The sequence below is a fragment of the Numenius arquata genome, chromosome 4, assembly GCF_964106895.1.
Source record: "Numenius arquata chromosome 4, bNumArq3.hap1.1, whole genome shotgun sequence".
In the NCBI taxonomy this organism is placed as follows: domain Eukaryota; kingdom Metazoa; phylum Chordata; class Aves; order Charadriiformes; family Scolopacidae; genus Numenius; species Numenius arquata.
Genome location: NC_133579.1, coordinates 7,987,481 through 8,008,982, shown reverse-complemented (window position 1 = coordinate 8,008,982; position 21,502 = coordinate 7,987,481). Strand labels below are relative to the sequence as shown.

The window sequence follows — 21,502 nt, the reverse complement described above, 5'->3', positions numbered from 1 at the left end:
TCTCCTTTCATAAGAAAGGAATGGATGAAACTATTTAAGTGCAGACTTAAGCAGAAATTAAGCTGCTCAAGTCAAATTACAACATGGTAATAGCATCATGAATTCATGTAAGAACTAAAGGAGGATTTCAGACAGAGGAAAACCTGCATATATATCAGAACTTTTTTTAAACATGCAAAATATGAAGTTAACATAAACTACTTATAATCCAAACAACTGTTACAAAAACATTTGCACAAACAAAATACAATTTCTAGTTAGGAAAGCACTCACGTTGCCATTAAATTATAATCAGTAGTAAAAAAACCCACTCACTGAAAACCGGGGAGGACGATAGTTTGCTGCACCATTAGAAAACACTGAGCCAACACAGCTGGTATTAGTGAACATTACCATAACCTGCAATCTCTATTTGCAATGCGCATGCATTTCAGACATCATTGTCTGCATAAAGTTCCACAAGAAAGAGAACGTTAAAAATACCTTTGACTTTAGTTTTTTTCTTGGCTACCCCTCCTGGCTCCTCACCTGATTTGTTGCAAAATGGAAACAGGTTATGAACGTATCTCTGATGTTCAATAAACATGACATAAAATTTTCCAATCTGCCATGCCATATAAAAAGTTACCTTTACATAGCACACGGCAATGCTATGGAGAGATACCAACTGTTAACTCATTAAGAATAAAGCATCTTCAGTAGCAAACCCACCAAAGTTCTGAGATGGAAGACTAATTAATCCAAGAAAAGTACCACATTACCAGATCCACGCTACTGGAGATGCTTCTTAACTTCTTAGAGCCAGCTCAGCTCTCTCCAGGCAGCGTGATGCCACATAATCATGACCAATATCCCACCTGATTTCTCTGCTAGGTATTGTGCCAGCTCTCCCTCAAACCCACTAACTTGTATTTCTATACAGTAAATATTAAATATAAGTATTTAATAAACATATTAACTCTAATGATATCCAAACATCTATGTCCTGTAGATTATATAAACTGAATATTTTCTTACAATGAATTACAATCTATGTTTCTTTATCCAAGGGAAAACGTGTTTTGGCAAAGGTTTTGCTCATATTCCAAAAAGCAGTTGCCATTTCATTTCGGTTAAAATACTCACTGCTTTACTTAAGACTATTTAAGACTGTTACAACTTTTATTAAAAAAAATAAACCTTCCTCTCCAAAATAAGGTGCTGCCCTCTTTCCTCATTACAGCTAACAGAAATTGAGGTCATTCAGCATCTTGATTGTGCTTTATACCTATTTCCACAAGAGGCATGAAGGCAAAAGCCTTCCCCAAAACACAAATGATAATTAGCCTCATCTTTCTAATACCATAAGATGAGATTGTATTATCACATCGTGCTGCTGTGGACTAAGCCCTAAACCCCATAAACACAACTACCTTAACCACAAAAATTGTGTACATTGTTATCCATAAACCAACCAGAAAGTTAATAGAAGTTATGGTAAATATATTTTTAAAAATCATTACTAAACTATAAGAGATATTCCCATGTCTCAACACACTAGGCTTCTCATTGAGACATATAAAGTGTTTACATTGGACATCTGAACCTTGAGCTTAGGTTTCTAGAGAACAATTAAGAACTACCCAAACTGCATCAATGTACCTCAACATTTATTCTTAAAAAAACCCAAACCAAACAAAACTCCCATATTCCACAATAAAAAAAAAAAAAAAAATCATAAATTTAAAGAATGTAGCCATTAAAATCATTGTAATCAACTTGCATCTAATTCCTACCTAACATGTTTTTGAATTACCCAGCACTGATATTCAATCTTATTACTTCTAAGCAGTGTGTGGAACAAGTAAACAATTTTCTCATAGAAAAGGAAGAATAGACTCCAACTTTGTTATACGACAGCATCAATTAAAACGTAAATAATAAAAGGTACTCAGTTGCACAAATACATATTTAAAATTCCAGCTCCTCCCCTCTTTTCATAGTAAAATTACATGTTACTGGATATTTTAAGAGACACTCTTAAAAGCATGTCTTGACAGGGAAAAGAGAAAATTTTACAAAGACCTGTATACACAATAATTATCACACAGATATTTGAAATTATTTTTAAATACAAGTATATGCACTACATTGAAAGATTACAAAATATTTTGTTCACTGATTATTGATATTTCACATGCTAAATATTCAGGCAAGCAGTAATTTGTTTCAACCTCCTTTAATACAATTAATAGTGTTAAAATTCTCAGCAAATTATCAATCGATGTCATAGTTCTGTAAATCATGTATAGTTTAGCTTATTATGAACAGACCCATTTACAGTAAAAGTATGGAGAAAAATGTATTTTGAAGTCTTAATATAATGTAATAATCACAAAACAGAAAATCCTGCTACATCTTGATTTCCACCTGGACTGGGTCCCTATGACGGCCCCAGGACATCTGAAGCAAGACATAGGTGCAAAACGCTTCACTTTTCCAAGACAGTGATGTCCTGGGGCATGTGATAAAATCTAAGTAAACTCACTGGCAAAAACTTGGGCTCTACCAGTCTTGGGGCACACAAAGCAATGTCCAGGATTTTATGAAACACGTAACTGAACTTGTGGACTCTTATTCTAGGTTCCAATTCATGGAATCATAGAATCGTCTAGGTTGGAAGAGACCCTTGGGATCATCGAGTCCAACCATCTACCCTACTCTACAAAGTTCTCCCCTATACCATATCCCCCAACACCACATCTAAACGGCTCTTAAACACATCCAGGGATGGTGACTCAACCACCTCCCTGGGTAAGTGTCTTCTTGGGTAAGAGAAGACACTTCAAGTGTCTTCACACTTTTTTGAGCTAGTTTTTAAGTTCCTTCTTTTTTCCACTCAGTCCTACTTTATAAATGTCCTGTGCTGGCAATACAAAAAGAAATACAGAATTTGTAACTACATATCTGATTATAATGGAATGTCAGAGATGGCTACTACTGGAGTCAGTGAATTAAAAAGTAGAATTCAAATTTAACATAGCTGGCTAGATTTCCAATATTTTCCAAAGAACTGCTTTAAATAGTCATGCTAAATTAAATACTCATGTCAAAGTGGTTATCTTTACACAATGCATAACAGTAGATAACTCAGTATCTTAACTGATTATTTGAAACTTAGAATATTACAGAGCATTTGAATTCTGCTACAAAATCCAGTCATTTACTCTATTTTTCCCTCATAAAAATCTTCGACAATAGCCTCCACAAAAAGACCCCCCCAAGTGAGAGCACAGCTTTAGAATTTCAGCAGCAAAAGAAAAATACAGGGATACTACTTTTATTCATAAAGATAAGCATTGCAAACCAAAAAATAATAGATAACACAGAGCACCCGGTCTTTTTGAGCAGTTTCACAGATGTTGACAGACACCACTCTCATATTTAACAATATATTGAGAAATCTCTTTATTCTTTCTTCTTATTGTTCTTGAGAAACAAGTTTATTCTTGCATATGCAAATTTTATATTATTCATTAATAGTGCTGAAAACTTTAATAACCTTGCTAAACAAAAGGTTTTGCCGCATGAAAAAAATTCCTGTAGATTGATTTCACAACATCTACCTGCATAAACCCTTCTAACCTGCAGCATCATGCAACTAATGTAAGCTAATTAAGGTGGCTTAGCCACGCGCAAGTGAAAAAAGGAAGAGCCTACTTCATATTTCCCATGGAAAGTGTACGGTCAAGCTCAGCGCTAAGGAGGTGACAGACAGACCGTGTCATTTGTGCAAACCCTGGATAACAGAACAGGACGAGTCAAACTTTAAACATTAGGGGCTTCTGTTCAGACTCTTGTCTTAATTCATGAGGTCCCATCAAAAACACCCCTTCACCACACAAAATTAGGAAAAAATGTTAAAACTGCAGAACTAAAAAAGGAAATACAAATCTGTAAGCCAAAAGAGTTATCAACCTTTCCCCCCCCCCCTTTTTATTTTCCTTCTCCAGAACTGCAAGTCAGAAAAAGCTATTATTGTTTGCATATGCACCTGCACATAATTATTACTACTATTTTATATTTATAGTATGCTACATTGGATATACACATTCTTCTGCTAAACAAAATAGCTCACTGACAGAAGGCTAGCACCCACTTACCTTAAACTGTACTCATTACCTGTATGCAGATTGCCGAGTATATCAAAGCCTATAACCCTCCCAAACGCAGGAGTTTTTTTTGAATTCATACAACTAGCATAAAAAAAATTTAAAATAAATCTCAATACATTCTCAATAAGTTGCTTTAATATCTCCTGCTTATTTAATTCTAAAGTTAGAAGAAAAATTCAAATCAGATACAAGCGGCAGAAAGCATTTTCTTTCCTGAAGTCACAGATGCTTATGTTCTTATACAAGAAGATATAAGAAACCAACAAGCAAGTCTTGCCTCTATGAGCCTCATCTTGAGGAATCCATCCTAACTGACCACAAGACAGACAGTATTTAGTGTATTTCACGCTGTTGTGCCATCATTCTGATAGCTGCATAACTGATGGCAATTCAATAGGGAAAATAGGATGCATCTGTTCAAAAAGAGTGAATCATATGCACCAGCTTTCCCCAGCTCTCAAAGGCTAATCATAGAATCATAGAATGGTTTGGGTTGGAAGGGACCTTAAAGATCATTAAGTTCCAACCCCCCTGCCATGGGCAGGGACACCTCCCACCAGACCAGGTTGCTCAAAGCCCCATCCAGCCTGGCCTTGAACCCCTCCAGGGATGGGGCAGCCACAGCTTCTCTGGGCAACCTGTTCCACTGTCTCACCACCCTCACAGGAGATAATTTCTTCCTGATATCTAATCTAAATCTCCCCTCTTTCAGTTTAAAACCATTACCCCTCGTCCTATCACTCCACTCCCTGATAACGAGTCCCTCCCCATCTCTCCTGTAGGCTCCCTTCAGATACTGGAAAGCTGCTGTAAGGTCTACCTGGAGCCTTCTCTTCTCCAGGCTGAACAACCTGACCCTGTTTACGATATAGGTGGTCTTTTTCCCCTCATCTGACCGCGAAATGAAATGAAACAAAAATCCTTCCAATGCTTCAATGCATTCTTCTTCTACCCCTCCATCCAACTGTAACCTGTATGAATAACTGTCACAAAAGTTAAATTTCTTCTAGGGCCAGCCAATGGAGAGTAACTAATAATGCAAAATTACCATGAAATGAAGCCTACAGGTGGTAAGCCTTATTCAATGACCTTGAAACAAATTTCAAGTGGGAAAGATCAAACAGGCTCTCAAAAAAGCTGTTTTTTTGAGAAGAAAAAAAAAAAGTACTAGCAATAAGTTGTTACAGTAAGAATTTCAACAGATAAGCAAACAATTTTCTGTTTATTCTATTCAAATTTAAGTTATTTTAAGTAATATGAGCATTGTGATTCCCTCTCCCCCCCATATAAAACACTGTCTTACTTTCAAATTAAATATTGTTGAAGGTGGTCACAGAAATCTGGGGTTCAAACCTTCCATAATTTCTCAGCCGTTTCAGACACGGGTCCTAAGTTTCCTCCCCTCCCTACAATTTCTTTACATTAGTATCACAACAAAGCAAGCAAGGGCTTATGCTACAAAGGTTAATGCAGTATTTTGTTTGAAGGTTGTAGACTTCTGCTGTGGACTGGCAGTTAAAATATCAAACATTTACCAACATGAGGAAATGGCAAAGCAAAACATCCCATTCTAAAAATGCTGACCAAACTGGAAGACTACAGCTCCAGTCACAGACATTTACTTCTGGAGCTCTGTAAAGTTTAATAAAAAATGACCCGGAAGAAATATGTAGGTAGCTAATGAAAGCTCCGTGTCCAAATTAACATTAAAATCACTAATTTTTCATTCTTTACTAGCTACAAAACCTAGCAAGTTCCTACCACTTAAACAATATATTTTCCTCATTAGAAACACTGTTTCCTACTAATCTGCTCCTACTTTAAAGGATCAAACCAAAGACTGTTGGTAGAAAGCAGCAGCTTTGCCTTCTAAAATAATTATTCTGCAATAATATCAGAAAGCAAAGCTGGTACAGCTTTTTACCTACAGTTTAAAACCACTTTAGAAGTTTTCTGAACTTCTTTTAAAACATTCATATACTGACTGTATTTCATATAACTGATAGTCATCGCAAATCAAACTAAAAATTTACGTTTCAATTTCCTCAACTAATTTCAGGCACTTTATGCAGACTTAGAAACAAAGGTTGAGCCACAGTTCAGTTTTCCTTGCTGATTTGCATATCATATTCAGCTTAACTTTTTTGCAGTTAAAATGTAAAATGTTTTGATTTTGGTTTTGGTTTTTTTTGAGAACTCCCACACTGATATAAATGAAGACTCATCTAAATCTTATTTCCACCCTTACTAGCCAAGTCCCGCGCACAATCACAACAATTAATGTGATTCACTAAAATCCAGCTCGTCTGTCTCAAGCTTTAGGAGAGCTTCGACAGCTCTGCTCACCACTGGTGAGGGTTTGTTAACTCAACAAAACACTACCAGGCAAGAGTCTACATTTCCCAAAAAACCCCAATATTCAGGACATTAAGCTCTCTCGAAAGTTACATACTGTGAATATTTCCCCTGGGTCTCTCCACCTCCCTACCCCGTACCCCCTTTTCTCCTACTACTAGTTCTTTATTCCCACTATAACTGGTTTTGAGCAGACTTCCACACACTTAATAAAATCAACCAGGAACTTCCATGGTATCAAATCAGAACTTTTTTTGGCCTGCATTTCACCCCCGTAGCCCAAGTTAAACTAGTTTACTGTATACCGATGTAACCATTACTTATTTCAGTGCCTGCAGCTTTCTCATGGTTCAAGCTATTCATTTATCTCGATTTCACTAGAAACTTCATCAGATTATCAATGTGTATTTTAACTATTTGGTATAAACTTCATGATACAGAATTCTCATAGTAGATGTTTTCCTCCTCTTTTTGGCTACCTAGTCCCATTACTGAAGCATCTAAAATAGAATTCAATGTTCCATGACAATTTTTCTAATCCATACTGAGAGATAATATACCACAATAGTGATGAAACTCTTATTTTTAATTCAAATCTGCTTCTAAAATTAAAAGAGAAAAAATAACCAAACCAAGCTTGCTCTATTTCCTACATCTCTGATACTTTGCAAGTTTCTTCTACTTGCTAAGAAACTTCTCCATAATATTCTACAGATCTACTACTAGCATTTATTTTCATAATGTGTGAGGGTTTTTTAATTTTCTTTGCTTTATACTTCATAGATATCGTACTAAACCCCATTAAATTTACACGTTCTTAACTTTCTTATATCATAATTCTCAAATATTTGAAGAAAATGTGACAAATGTTTCTGTGGCTCTATTATATTTGGAAATCTTAAGCAGCAGTATTAACACTTCACTATTTTATTTTTTTTAAGCACTTCACTTGCTTATCACTAACACTTTGTCTGTTTTATTATTTTTTTTAAAGATTGAGTAGAACCCTGAGTTGGATTATTTAATGAAAGTGTTTTGGGTTTTTTTTGTAACTGGCATGTTAAATTGCTTTAAAATTGCCTTACCAAAGCAAGTGAAAATTAATTTAAAAAGAGGTTAAAATTTCAGCCTGCATCCACTAGTGTTAAAATGTGAGTACAAACTGTATATGGGAAACAGATACAAACTTAAGCATAGCAGGCATCACAATAAACAATTTCACAAAATTTTAATCATAATCTGATTGAGTACACTATTCATGTAATAAAATGACAGCTCAGTTTCAGCTTTTAGTACCTGATACAAGCTGCTGAACACAATTATAAACTCCCCTTTCTATACCAATAACTTCATGACAGCAAACACGTACGTGAAAAACATTTTTGGAACAACTGTCATAAAACAGTTTCACAGGAAAAAGATTAAAATTTGCAAAACTGCATTAAGTTCTTGAATTTAGCAAGGAATAGAAGACATAACATTCTAATTTCCAATTAGTCTTTAATATATTCAGTATTACATTAGAAATACATAATCACAGCTTCCCACTTCCATAAAAGGCCCACCTTAAAAGAACTCAAACAAATTTAGAACAGTCCTCGTGGTGCAATTGTTATATTAAAAAAATGACTGAAAACTTAGTTTGAAAACAGACAAATCAGTGGGAATAAACCATAGAGTCACATCATATCTTCTGATTAGAACAGATGTTAGCTAACTTAGAAATAATGTTTCCATAAAATTTTCAAGCACTTTTAAATGAAGTGCTTTTATTTGAACAGGTAAAAAGAATCTGAGAAATCAGTGGATCACAAAATAAATTATTTATTAAAATTATATTTCACAAGAGAATTATCATTGTCACGTTTATATTAAGGATTAACATATAAATATGTATTTACATATTGCAGTCATGCTAGAATACAATCAAAGCTGTTACAAAATGCTTCAGTTAATGTTTGCTAGAAAGACAAATGTCATAATGTTAACAGCAGAGGTTATTACACTCAGCTTTGTGCACAAAGTGCACAAATTGAAGCACATACAGAAACCAACTACACAACCGCAGATAAATGTTTTATTCTACATATTTACATAACTATGTAGTATTTGTTGTCCTGTCACAAAAATGGGAAAGTCACTGAAAGGCTTTCAACTAGCGAAACTACAACTCATGGCTGACTTGAGGTCAATCTTTATAGAGTCCATTTGAGAGTTTCCCCTCAATGCCATAAAATTCCTGTTATATTAAGACTGATGACTTCAGGGACATTTTTGAAAGCCAATCAAATTAGTCTCTCAGTCACTGGTTCTGTAAATCCAAAATAACACAAGTCTTTTTTCCCTGAACCCCTTCATTCTGTGACGTACCATCAACATCATCTGGAGCTTCGCTCTCTTCTTCTTCTAGTATTTCAAAAGGAGTCAATACATCATAGAGAAATGAGAGAAAGCCATAAAACCAATCAGAGCTTTCCTCTGCTAAAATATTAAGGACTTCCTCAAGGGAATCAATATTTTCATTACTGCCATCTTTGGTCAGGCCTACACAAGAATAGAGGAAAGAGAGAGAGAGAGAGAGGGAAGGAAAAAAAAAAAAAAAGAGACAGCAGTTAGGTGGAAAGAGGAAACTGTAAAAGCAGGAACTGTGAAAGACATCTCATGTCACAGACAGCAGTCTTTACAGGAATGCTAATTAGGAAATAGAAAGATGTTAAGAAAGCTGAATCTTTCAAAGTACAGATTATAATTTGGACAATAAACATGCACAATATTATGCCAATATCTTTAAAAAAAAAAAAGGTGGCAGCTTTGCTTTCCCTTCTTCCTATTCCTAAATCCAAATCCATTCATATTCAGTTTTCTTGCTGCAACATTTACCTTTAGACATTTTTTAATGTAATCCTCTGCTACTTAATATCATCCAATTTGCCTATTTTTTTTTTTTTTCAAACCACCATGTTCAAATTTGAGACCATGCAATCGATAGCCGAGAATAACATTTAAAAGCAGAGAGTATTTAAACAAACTTGTCACGGACATACTGTTAAGGATAACATTTATTCTACCATACAGAATTTTGAATTTGCTTAGAAGTGAGGATTCTAATTGCTGGGAAGGTTGTTCCGCAGTGTGTTTGCCTGTTTGGTTTTTTTAACATGCTTTTCAATCTTTTTTTTTTTTTTTCTATGATACATATTCAACGTGATATACTTGATCCTCAGGAATTAATTCAAAACCTGAGCATGTACAGAACCCTAGATAAAAAAATGAGTAAGCAGCCAATGGAAAGGGTGTACGTATTGTTACACGGAAAATCTAAAGCAGATTAGAGACAGCTAAAATACATGTGGCCAGAGCAGCAAAGAAAGCGCTCGTCACTTCTAAACTCTCTGATACCAGGAGTTGGTATCTTGGGCTACAAGACCCACTCATCTAACTGGTGTTTGTAAAATACAAATAAGCCAGGATTAAGTCCTCCTTTTTTTCCTTTCCCTCTCCTTTTTTTCTTTTGTTTGTTTTGTATTAAAATCCACTGGTTTACTGCTACTATTACATAACATTGCAACTTTTCCACCCCAGGAAAAGTACAACAGAATGACCAAGCAATGACAAACAACAATTACTGGTAAGCTTTAAAGTGGGAGAAGGGGGGATCTCCCCCACTTCTAACCAGCACAAACCTTCATTCGGGTTGGAAGGAGAAGCAGAAAAGAGGGCTAAGGGTGAAGACAGATTGTTGAGACATAAAATTAAGTGAACGTGTTGTGCATGCAGACTACAAAGCAATATTAGGTGCAGGTTAATGAAACATTCAAGATAACGGAATTCATGGCAGAGACATTTAACACATTCCAACACATTTTTCTTACAGCACATAGTGAAAGTATCAATGATAATTCTGAGGAAACTTCCAAGTCCATCATGTTCCACATCCTTGTACCTGGATGTCCAGAACCTCTACTTGAGTGACCAGCCATTCTCTTTAATTTTTCACGGGATAGCGCAAAGGTTTAAAAGTGATAGATTGAATCCAGGAAGCAATCAAGGTACTACAAATATCCCTCTCCAACTTCTTCCATGGCTTAGTTCTATAAAAATTAAATTTTATAGACTTAACTTTATGCACGGTAGTCAGTCATCTTTCTAATTTGTTTTTAAAATTTGGACCAAGCACGATGTAAAGACATAAACCAAAGTAAGTACATTTAGCGAAGAATGAATTCTCAATTTAAGAAAGGAAACCTAAATCTAAAAAACATAAAATAAAATTGAAGTTATACACCCAGAATTATAAATATTTGTATCATTCTATTCTGTTGGAATCTGGCATAAAAAAAAACAAGCCCAAAACCAAAAACAAACCCCAAAACACCACTCACAAAAGACTCCAGGCTTTAGATAGGATTTCTGTAAGCATGTGAAGAACTATATAGATGCCCCTGTTCTTGATTAAGTCAAGAAAAAGACTCTTGAACAATTATCTTTATAAAATATAACATGGAGTACAGCAGCACATTTTCTTTGAAAATATTAGGACACCTAAGGGAACCACAGAAACTAAAAGAATACGTCTTACAGCCTTTACCGCAAAACCTACCCAGCAACAAAACTCCAAAGCCTTCCTTTACAATTCTTTAAAAAAACAAAACAAAACAAAAAACCCCCAACAAAACTATCCCAGATTAATATAATGGCTTTTGAATCTAAAGGGAAAAAACAAAACAAAAACAAAAAAAACCACCAGACAAAAACTACTTCCACCTGAGTTACATAAAGTAACACATTATTCCATACATTTACCTTTTCCCTTTCTTAGAAAGAGCTAAAATAAATAAACAAACCGGACTAATGAATACTGGAACTATTTCTGGTCTTCATTCATCCCCATAATGAAGAAGAAATGCTTTTCACAGTAAATCTCACATACTGATAAGCACACCTAAGAAGTGCCTGAAATCGGTGACAAAACCAGAATTGCCCAATCAGGCAGCCATGCTGTGCTAAATCTGTGACTCACGGGAAATTGTTATTTCAAGAGAAGTCTAAACATTAAAATTTAAATCAAACAGTGAGTGAGGAAGTCAAAATCTTTAGCTACTCAAGAGCGTTACCACAACCAATGGGACAGGGGGCTCACCTATATTCATTTAACAAGACAAAGTCTTTCTTCTCCTGCAAACACCCCTTTTACGAGAACGAGCATATGCAAGTCTTTAATATTTGAAGGTGCTAGAGCAGAATTTGAGAAAAATAGAGAAGTGTATGAAACTCATCCTAAACAGCTGAATCTTACAAAAGCATTCTTTTAACTCCTATTATCTCACCACAGGTTTTCTGGATGTGCAATCTTTGTACGATTGCAAACATCTTTTCTCTACTATGTTTGCCTGCAAACATCTTTTCTCTACTATGGGTGAACCAGGCGGAAAAAAGTTCTGGGCTCCCCAATTCAAGAGGGATAGGGAACTACTGGAAAGAGTCCAGCGAAGGGCAACGAGGATGACTCAAGGATTGGAGCATCTCCCTTATGAGGAAAGGCTGAGAGAGCTGGGACTCTTTAGCCTGGAGAAGAGAAGGCTGAGGGGAGACCTTATCAATGCTTTTAAGTATCTAAAGGGTGGGTTGAAGGAGGAGGGAGCCAGACTCTTTTCAGTGGTTGCCAGTGAGAGGACGAGGGGCAATGGGCACAAGCTGGAACATAGGAGGTTCCATTCAAATATGAGAAGAAACTTCTTTAGGATGAGGGTGACAAAGCCCTGGAACAGGCTGCCCAGGGAGGCTGTGGAGTCCCCTTCTTTGGAGATTTTCAAGACCTGCCTGGATGCAGTCCTGAGTAACGTGCTCTGACATGCTCTGGGCAATCCTGCTTTGGCAGGGGAGTTGGACTAGATGATCTTTATGGTCCCTTCCAACTCTAAAAATTCAGTGAAATTCAGTGAAAAGCCAGTTTACCGAAACTTGGATTCTACTGTTTACTACCCTTTGTTTGCTGATACACTAGGATGGTGTTTTGTTTTGGATTTTTTCCATGTTTTCTTCATAGCTGGACTATTCTGAACTAAATGCACAAGAACAATAAATAGATGGCTTTCTGTAGCTGCAGTTCCAAAATTGTACTAACTATTGCAGCCATTTAATAGAATTTCTCAGGATAATGTTGCCTGTTAAACAGAACTGAAGTATAAAAAAAATGACTCAGCTTCAATGATTCCATTACAACAGACATCCGTACTCCCTGTATGTACACTTTTTGTAATACTACAAAAGTCACTATTTCTCTGTACTCCATTCTGAAGTCCAGATGTACAACACTCCTCCTGAGAAGAATTACTTTCTTCAAAGAACAATCAGAGTGAGGTGGACAAAAAGCCGAAAGAGAATTACTGATAACATCAGCCCCTAAAGAAGCAGATTAAGAAGCCTCTCTTCCCATTACCAAAAGGAATTCAGTAAGCAGAACCTCACAAATACCTGTGAAAGAAAGAATCTGCAAGATAACTGCAGATTAGCTACAAGTTTAATAAACGGATATAAAACTAAGTCAACAAACATTAGGGGTTGGTTGGCTGACCGGGTTTTTCTTCTCTTTTTCTCTTACCTGGGGGGACGGGGAGGGTGGGGAAAAGGGGAAGGACGCGCTTCTTGCGCACTCTTTGTAAAATTGCACAAATACCTCGAGAGAGCTTAACCATCAAACCTCCCTTGATCTCAACAAATAAAAAGAACAGACCATATCATACCTTATACACATACAAGAAATAAATTAATAAATTTTAATTCTTCTATTTAGGTGTGTCCAAGAAGTACAGAAAACTACTAAGTTATCAGCTACTAAACCATTCTTTGAAATATAAAATAAACTCATGCTGGTAGAAGCATTTCTCAAAATTAAGTTAACTGAAAAATATATTTATCATTAATATGCAAATTAAATATCTAAACTTGTAAGGAAAACTAAAGATTATGGAAGTGGACAACATTAAACCACTGTACATGCCACAATTTCAATACACAGTAGTTTAGTAATAGCTAAAGAAAAAGGTATATGACTTCCTAGCATTAAACATTAAACAGCAGTATCTCCTTTCAAAGTGAATATTAAATTAAAAAAGAAACCACTTGCTGTTATGATAGTCTGATCCAGAGAAAAATCCCAGAAAATAACAAGTCTTCAAACACAGCATGTGTACTAACAAAGTCCTCGTAAACAAAATATAAAAGGACCTATGCATTCAATATTTAGAAAGTTACCCTAAGGTAGTTGAATACAGTCTTAGTATCTGCTTTTCTTCACTACAAAGACTTCATTCTGGAAAAAAAGTTCCTCAAGAGGGAATCTAGTCTTCCAATTTCTGCATCAATGAAATAATTTTAGTCTGCAGAGTGGTGTTCATTTTTTAGATCATAGTAAATGTTAAATAAAGCAAGCACAATAATTTACTGGGAACTTCAGTTAATGTTCCGTTATATGCTAGTTATTAGAAACATATAATTTTATATTCATAATTTTCATCAATGTCATGTAACTTTTCAAAATTTACTGTTTCCTTTGTAGCGTAGAAAATATTCTTAAACTTAAATGAGATTAAATCATATTTCTAAGCAAGCACTCAAAAATTAATAAAAATAACTTTTGATCTGTGACCTTTTAATGTCACATTTGAAGTATAAGGTTTAAATGGTTGATAAGACAAGCTTATAATAGAAACACTGTCATTTACTGGCAGAATTCCCAGCTATATCAAGTTGCATAAAACAGAGATGTAACAAAGCAGCAGCATGTTTCTGCTTGCCACCTTGGCAATCTGAATCCAACTAATATGACCCACAAGAGACTGATATCCACTTTTTATACACTGCATAACAGACCGATAAAGATTAGGATTATAACTATACGAAGTGTTATCTTATTCAGCATTTATATTTAACACGCAATTTGTAGCTCTGAAGCCATTCAGAGCGCTGGAGATTCTTTGGAACGCCTCTCGCATTCACACCACTGCAAACTGGTTCAGTAATTTGGATTGCACGGGCTTTCTTTAACCATGAAGGGATTAAACAAATGAACCCTCCAAAAAGACTTGCTTATTTCTGCAAACGTAAGCAGGGAAAAATAAAGGGATGATAAACTGATTTTTATGGAGTATGAGTTTCAAATAGCAAGTCATAAGATCCTAATATACTATTGATACACTATTGATACCTTTGACTAGGTTCAGTCATTCCACTTTGCCCTCTGCTCAAGCTATTCTTACTATGCTGGAATTTTTTCTGTTGTTCTGTTTATTTGTTTAACTTGCTAGCTTTGTGTACTCAGAGCAGGTTTATGTTTGAACAAATCAATTAAAGAACAGTAAACTTTCTAACATCAGGCATGCAAGAAGTATCTACCCAGTGCTATGACTGTGAAGCTGACGATGGTAGTGCTTTAACTGCTAGGAGGAAGGGCATTATCGGGAAACAGGTCTAGTGATTGAAATTTCTCTTTGAAGACACGTAGTGAGCAAAAAGACATTCTCCCAAACTACAAGGAACAGAACCCTACAACCAGTGTTTCAACAGCAAAGAAGAAAAATCCATGACATGTAGGATTTCTGAAGAGCAAACAGACTTGTGGAGAACTCTGAATAGAGGGAAGACAGTACAAAAATATGATAAACAACTAGTCATCTAAGAAGTGCAAAGGCCTGTTGGAAATAATTTTAAAATGAGCCCATCTTAACATGTTAACATAAACAATGTTTTAACTCTTGAAGCATCTTAAGCCCTGCATCTGATATTATTTATAAATAATCGCAACCATTTTTCAACAGTCGATGCAGCAGCATCAACCACCGGACTTCAAAATCATCCTGTAAGTAATTAAATGCTTTCTACCTACATTGCTGTATGTGGAGAAAAAGAACACAACTTGCTACAAGTTGCACACACAATCCTACTACTTGAATTAAGAAAAAACCGCACCACAATTATATCAATTTAAGTCCTCCAACTAGGAAAAAAACAGAAATATTGTTCTGTCGTTAAACAAAACCTAAACATGAATATGACAACTGAATTATATGGATTATTCCACCTGTGTTTGTACTTGCCTAGTAATACTTTAGCATCTTCCACATCAAAATCACCGTCTCCATCAGCATCATATATCCCAAGCTTGCCTAGAAATACAAGGAGAGGAAAAGAAGAGAATTCGGGATTCAGCAGTTTGTTTCCAGCACAGCACTTTCAATGTGCAATAGTTGACTGTCAATGCTAGGTCGTTACCATATATCTTTAATGATTTAGCCCTACTCTTCTTTACCACATCTTAAATTTCCTGGAAAATCTTACAAATATTTTAAGTTCCTTTCTGCATTTCCTACACTTTAGACTGAATACAAATTAGTCTTTTTTCCACACATTTATCTTGGTGCTCACAAATTTAAAACAAATCTGTGAGTGATGCGCTTTATGTTAACATGGTTTGTTCACACAGAACATTCAAAATATTTGAGGAAAATAAATAATAAAACAAGAATTAATCAAATCACCATTTGTTTTCTGATTATATGTTTCCTGCCATTCTAAGTTCTCAGGAAAAAAAGAAAAAAAGATAAGTATAACTTGGCACTAGAAATTATAATAAAAGGTAAGCAACCTACTTCCTGGGCAAAGGAAAAACATTCATAATTTTATCAACAACTGCATAACATTTACTGCAGAGATAAAGTTGTCCATCCTTTTATAGGTGACTTATATCAGACTTCTCAATTTAAGTTTTGAAACTGCAGCTCTACCAGCCCTAAGTATAAGTAAAATCAGAAGCCAGTTTCCATTCAAGAATAATTTTTAACATGAAATGCTAAAAGCAGATTAGAAGACTACAAGTATCCTGGTGAGTAGAGAGCTATCTAATTAGTTTTGATAAAAGTTAGACATAACTTTTAATAGGATTGAAAGTCTGCACACTGTTTGCAGAAGAATTCTAAGAATTCTAAGTTGCCAGGTTATTATTAGACTTGTCATTCTTGAAGTGGAAGCAGAACTTGATTGCCATAAAAATAAATGAAATATAGTTCTTAATATGGTACTTAGAAATTAGAAAACAGTTTTGTGGAAGAAAAAGTTCAGACTTGGGTCTAGAATAGACAAAAATAGTCATAGCCATTGTACAGAAGCCATCAATTAGAAGGATCTTCATCGGTTTATGGTTAAACAAAGACTGGTGGAATAAACGTAGTTCTCTAGAAATAAGAATTGCATCATCTTCAAAACCATGAAGAATGAGAAAGATGAGAAGTTACTGAATTTCACGTCATTGTAGGAGAACAGTAATTCTCTAAAAACTTAAAAACATAAAAAAGTAAATGAAAATTTTTAGCCAAGGGACTGTAAAGCAAGTTTATTTCTCTGATATCCTACCTTGTAGGACTTCTGACAAGTTATAACGGAAATCCTTTGCTTTGGCTGCATGCGTGGTAAAAATACAGAAACCATTATTTGCATCACTAGACCCAATTATGTTTCAAACCAGAAGGTTCTCTTAGAATCAGTCCAGATCAAAAAAGTATGTACCAACAGATTTGTAAAGCTGTAATGTAAATCTTGCAAAACCAGTAGTTGCAAAAGTGCACGTTGAATCCCACAGCATCAGGGACAACAGCTCTACCTATGGACATCGTGAAATTTAAGACATTAATTTTCACCCCTAGCTATTATATTAACAATACTATCTTAACATTGTCATACTGAGAGACAATTATCACCGTTATAAGCTTAAAACTGAGGTCATTCAACAGCTCATTCACGAGAGGAGAACTGATCAGCTGTCCGGACTCTACAGGCGACACAGTCCATCAGAGGAGTGGTAACATTAGCTGCCCCTTTCCAACCCCTGCTGCAAGTTTCTGAGAACTTCAACTGAAACGACGCATATTTAGCTGATATTTCAAATGCACTACAATATACATGTTACAAAAAAGATCCAGATCTATCCTTGGAGATTTCTTTAATAAATGTATTATGTTAATAACTTTTTCTAGTCTTATGAGAATCCCAGTTTAACATCATAATAGAGTTCATCGTTAAAACATACTTTTTGAACTACATTGCCTATTCTTATCATGTAGGTCATTTGCAAACACCACAGCAGCCAGTTCAGCTATCTAGAAATAGAAAATGCCCTCCATTTAACGTATACCATAATAATTACTAGAAGCATCTTAAGATTTAAAATTCTTACCTAGAACTTCTTCATAATCTACAAGTTCAAACCAGACAACTGCTACCGATGTCCAAACTCCCAGCAAAGCAATTACCATAAACCAGGTGAAAAATGAACTTCCAGAGAGGCCTTCTTTCTTTCCATTCTTGCTTCCTCCATGCTTAGACTCTGTTAAAATAAGGCAAACAAGTAAGAAAAATTGATTTGATAAGAGTTAGAAAATTATGATTAAGGATATAACTATAAATCTTACTTCTTATGACTACACAGAATACAGGACATTTGAGTAACACTTTTTGGGGTGTCGGGTTGGGTTTTTTTGGCTTGACTTCTTTTTTTAACTTCACCACTGTTTCTTGCTTTTCATATCACTGGATTACAGTGGGAAGCTCAATGAGTATCTAAGTAAAAGCCCTATAAACAGTCAAACGCCAAAAACGCACATGCAATTTGTCTTAACAACTCAGTTGGAAATCCCCTCCTTCCTTCCCCTTTAGTGTATATTTATACAGAGCTTAGCATTTTTGAGATGCTTTGCATTTGTGCCAACAGTTCTCAAACTGCCACCAGAGGGCAATAAGACCAGCAGAAACAGTTTGGAAGAAAAGCTTTTCTTCTGAAACATGTTTCAAAGCTTGTTGGATTTGCTCACAGAATCAGCATGAAAATTCAAATAGTCTATGAAGGCTCTAAAATCTAAACCTTATTAAAGGGTAAAGCCCCAAGTTCAGACACTCTACCAGCTAAAAATATCTTCCCTGTTGCTTAGAATTGAGAAGAGATTCACTACATGCTGAGTATCTTTAGACTTCCAGTCCCATGAAACATACAAATGAAAAGATGACACAGAGACATAATGCAAATCACAGCTTCATTTATAACTGCACATATGAAAAGTATGTGTATATAAAAAAATACAGTAGTTATAAGCAAATAATCACCAGGAAAAGAAAGACCTCAACCCAGCATATGGGTAGGGGGTTTCAACTGGGCATCACCACCACAGAAGACCTTGCTTGGTCCATTGCTTTAGGATCATTTTAGGTAAACAGGGACACATGTAGTGAATAAATATGCATCCAAAAGGATGCCTGTGGCCTTTCTCCAAAGCTCAAGGTCTGCTCTTCTGCCTCCTGATCCTACACTGCAAGCCTAGCACTTGGCCGCAGTTTCATGTCTACCAGCCTATTCCGCTTCATTCCCTTTTAAGCACCAGCCTTCGTCCGTTCAGCCATATTAAGTCCTAGTTATGGAAGTAAAACTATTTCTTACATATTTTTAAGTACTCAAGGAACTTTGCCATGAATATTGTGATAATATAATAAGCTAGGGAGTTAACTTTATCATATTAACTGCAAATAATGTTTGATGTATTTATTAACACTGATCACAGAAAAAAAAAACAAAAAAAATACTCTCAACGGCTAAATAACAATTTATTTTTTTTTTAGAATTAAGTGGAGTAGCTCTGAAAGATGAATAATGAGAGACTTGTGACTGACTGATTTATTTCTGTAATAGATATTATATAGAAGTACTTTCAGACCTGCTTGCCATCAGGTTTACAACTGTAATAATCTAACCTTTGATTACATTAATTGTACTATATACCCCGTTCAGACCAATAAAAAAACCCAAAGAAACCTGACTCACGACAGCTTTTATTCAGCTCAGCAATTTATTGAAAAAAAAAAAAAATCGTTTTATTAAGGCTACTGCGTACAAAGATCAAATACCAACTATTTAGTTTCTTTTCTATATTAAACACAAAGTTGCCTTGGTACAGGCTGTCCAATAATATTCAGAGAGAAATCAAGACAACTTCGCCTTACATCAGGCATGTATTGCTTGTTACTGCACAATAACCTAATTGCATATATGCAAGGTCCATATACATAACTCATCATAACATCTCTCTTGTGGGAAAAATGTACAAGTAGTAGGAATAGAAAACAGAGGCAAAGGCAAGCAGCGTCTGCCAGTACGTTCAGAAATACATACAATCAACTGTTTATGAAACTTATTTTAATGTACTCTTGAGCTGGAAGTTTTAATATTTAGACATAAACAATTACACTATGTAATGGCAGAACTTCGGTCCTCCTATATTCCAATGTAGTCAAAGGAAGCTTTGTACATATTTAGAATGAAACTATTCAAATGATTCCAGGTTACAGCTATGTTCTAGAGCAAACTAGGTATTAGAAGAGGCAAACGGGAAAGAGAATGTTACTGTATTTCACACTTACACATTTGCCTTACTGTTTTCTACTGTTTACTGCTAGTTGCCTCTGAAGAAAGGAGCTTTACTTATTAGAAGGCAAAAAAAAACCAACAGAAAAATGGGGGGAAAAAAAGAGACAACTTATTTAAGCAATGAAGCATAGCTGTTTATATTTTTTCCAGTCTAAAAGATTGTTTTGTGCATATCCTCAAAACCAGATTTCAAAACTCTTGAAAAATTCTGCTACCAATTCAACCATGGCAGCTTGATCTGCAACACTTTAATATAAATGGAAATTATGTAAGATAAAATTTACCATTGGTCTGTGCAGATAACCCTATGCATAGGGGCAGAACAAAACATTGCAAGGACTGAGGCCGGCTCAGAGCTCATTCCAGACGGTTAATTCTCAATTCAAGCCCTTTCTCTGCACATGCTGCCAGCTATGTCAGAAGTAGGTCACTGGCCATATCTGGTAAGCCTGTGCTTACACCACCAGATGTCTTTATGCAGACATCAGAAAGTCTTAAAGTGGGCTCTATTCCTCAACGGCAAATCTTTAAAAGGTCCTATACCTCACCCACCCCACATCAAGAGTCATGCCTAGACAAAGATGTACAAAACCCTTTTTCCTTTGACTTTAGCTTAGGTTAAAGACAATTAGTAATTTCACATACTCCAAAAATAACTTTACAGTCAGATATTTGAAGACAAAACAATCTTTTATGTTAAGGTGTGCCTTACTCAAGCAAAAACTAAGTTACAATTAACCACCTGCCATAAACTCATGAAATACCTCCAACTCCAGAGAACATTTAGTCAAAGAGAACAGAGGCAGACTAACGCAGACTAGAATAGCAAACTGGCTGGAAAACATCAACATACCACAGTCAGCCAGTTATTCTGCTGATTATAAAATCAGACATAGTCAGTACTTGCAACTACGCATTTTCCATTTGTTCACAAAAAAGGTGAGGGTTATACCTGTGTCGTCAGCCATAACATTAGTGCCCGATTTCCACAGACAGAGTGAGTGTGTCGGTATCTCCAAAAATTAATGCTGAAGGCAGAATAAGAAACGACTTATCTTCACTGTAGTCTTGCAACAGAAGCAAACAAGTTTCCTAAAGCAGCTCAGCTGGAACCCGAAACTGGACCCAAGAGAAACCTCTCCTCCAAGTCTATTTTTAGAGCAGTTATCCTCAGGAGCCAAACGCTTTTCAGAACTCATATGGCAATCTAGTTCTGACGACAATCAAATTCACTTACTCCTCCGAACAGAGCATCCTGGGTAGTTGATCCTTTCCCCTCCCCTTAATCCTCCAACATCAAACAGCAGCAAATGAAACCGAGCGCATTGTACTGTAGTATTTTTTGCAGCCGTGTACGCCTCGGTGCCTGAGCTCCCAGGACATTAAATCCGTCGGCATAAGCTGAAACACAAGTCTGGACACAAAGCTTGCCTGCCCGCATTTGTTACCTTGGCCCTCACCCAAGAAACTTTCTCCATGTTGGGCACCCCTCTGCCAGGCTTCCCTGGTACCCTGGAGAGACTGCTCA

General features: G+C 35.8%; 1 protein-coding gene across 3 annotated transcripts in view; it reads right to left on the bottom strand.

Annotated features, from left to right (window-relative positions):
* The window catches only part of ASPH (aspartate beta-hydroxylase), a 104,669-nt gene extending 83,591 nt beyond the window's left edge, over positions 1–21,078 (bottom strand). Inside the window, exons 1-5 of one of the 3 annotated variants that reach the window (XM_074146232.1) lie at positions 20,927–20,942; positions 17,737–17,886; positions 16,917–16,961; positions 15,605–15,673; positions 7,513–9,053 (exon numbers count right to left, since the gene is read on the bottom strand). In XM_074146232.1, coding sequence (XP_074002333.1) covers positions 8,812–9,053; positions 15,605–15,673; positions 16,917–16,961; positions 17,737–17,886; positions 20,927–20,942 — 522 coding nt within the window. In that variant the 3' untranslated portion in view covers positions 7,513–8,811. Of the gene's footprint in view, positions 1–483; positions 529–7,512; positions 9,054–15,604; positions 15,674–16,916; positions 16,962–17,736; positions 17,887–20,926 lie in introns of those variants that run through there. The other 2 variants (XM_074146230.1, XM_074146231.1) reach the window with 2 other exon arrangements.
* Between the last annotated feature and the right edge of the window lie 424 nt (positions 21,079–21,502).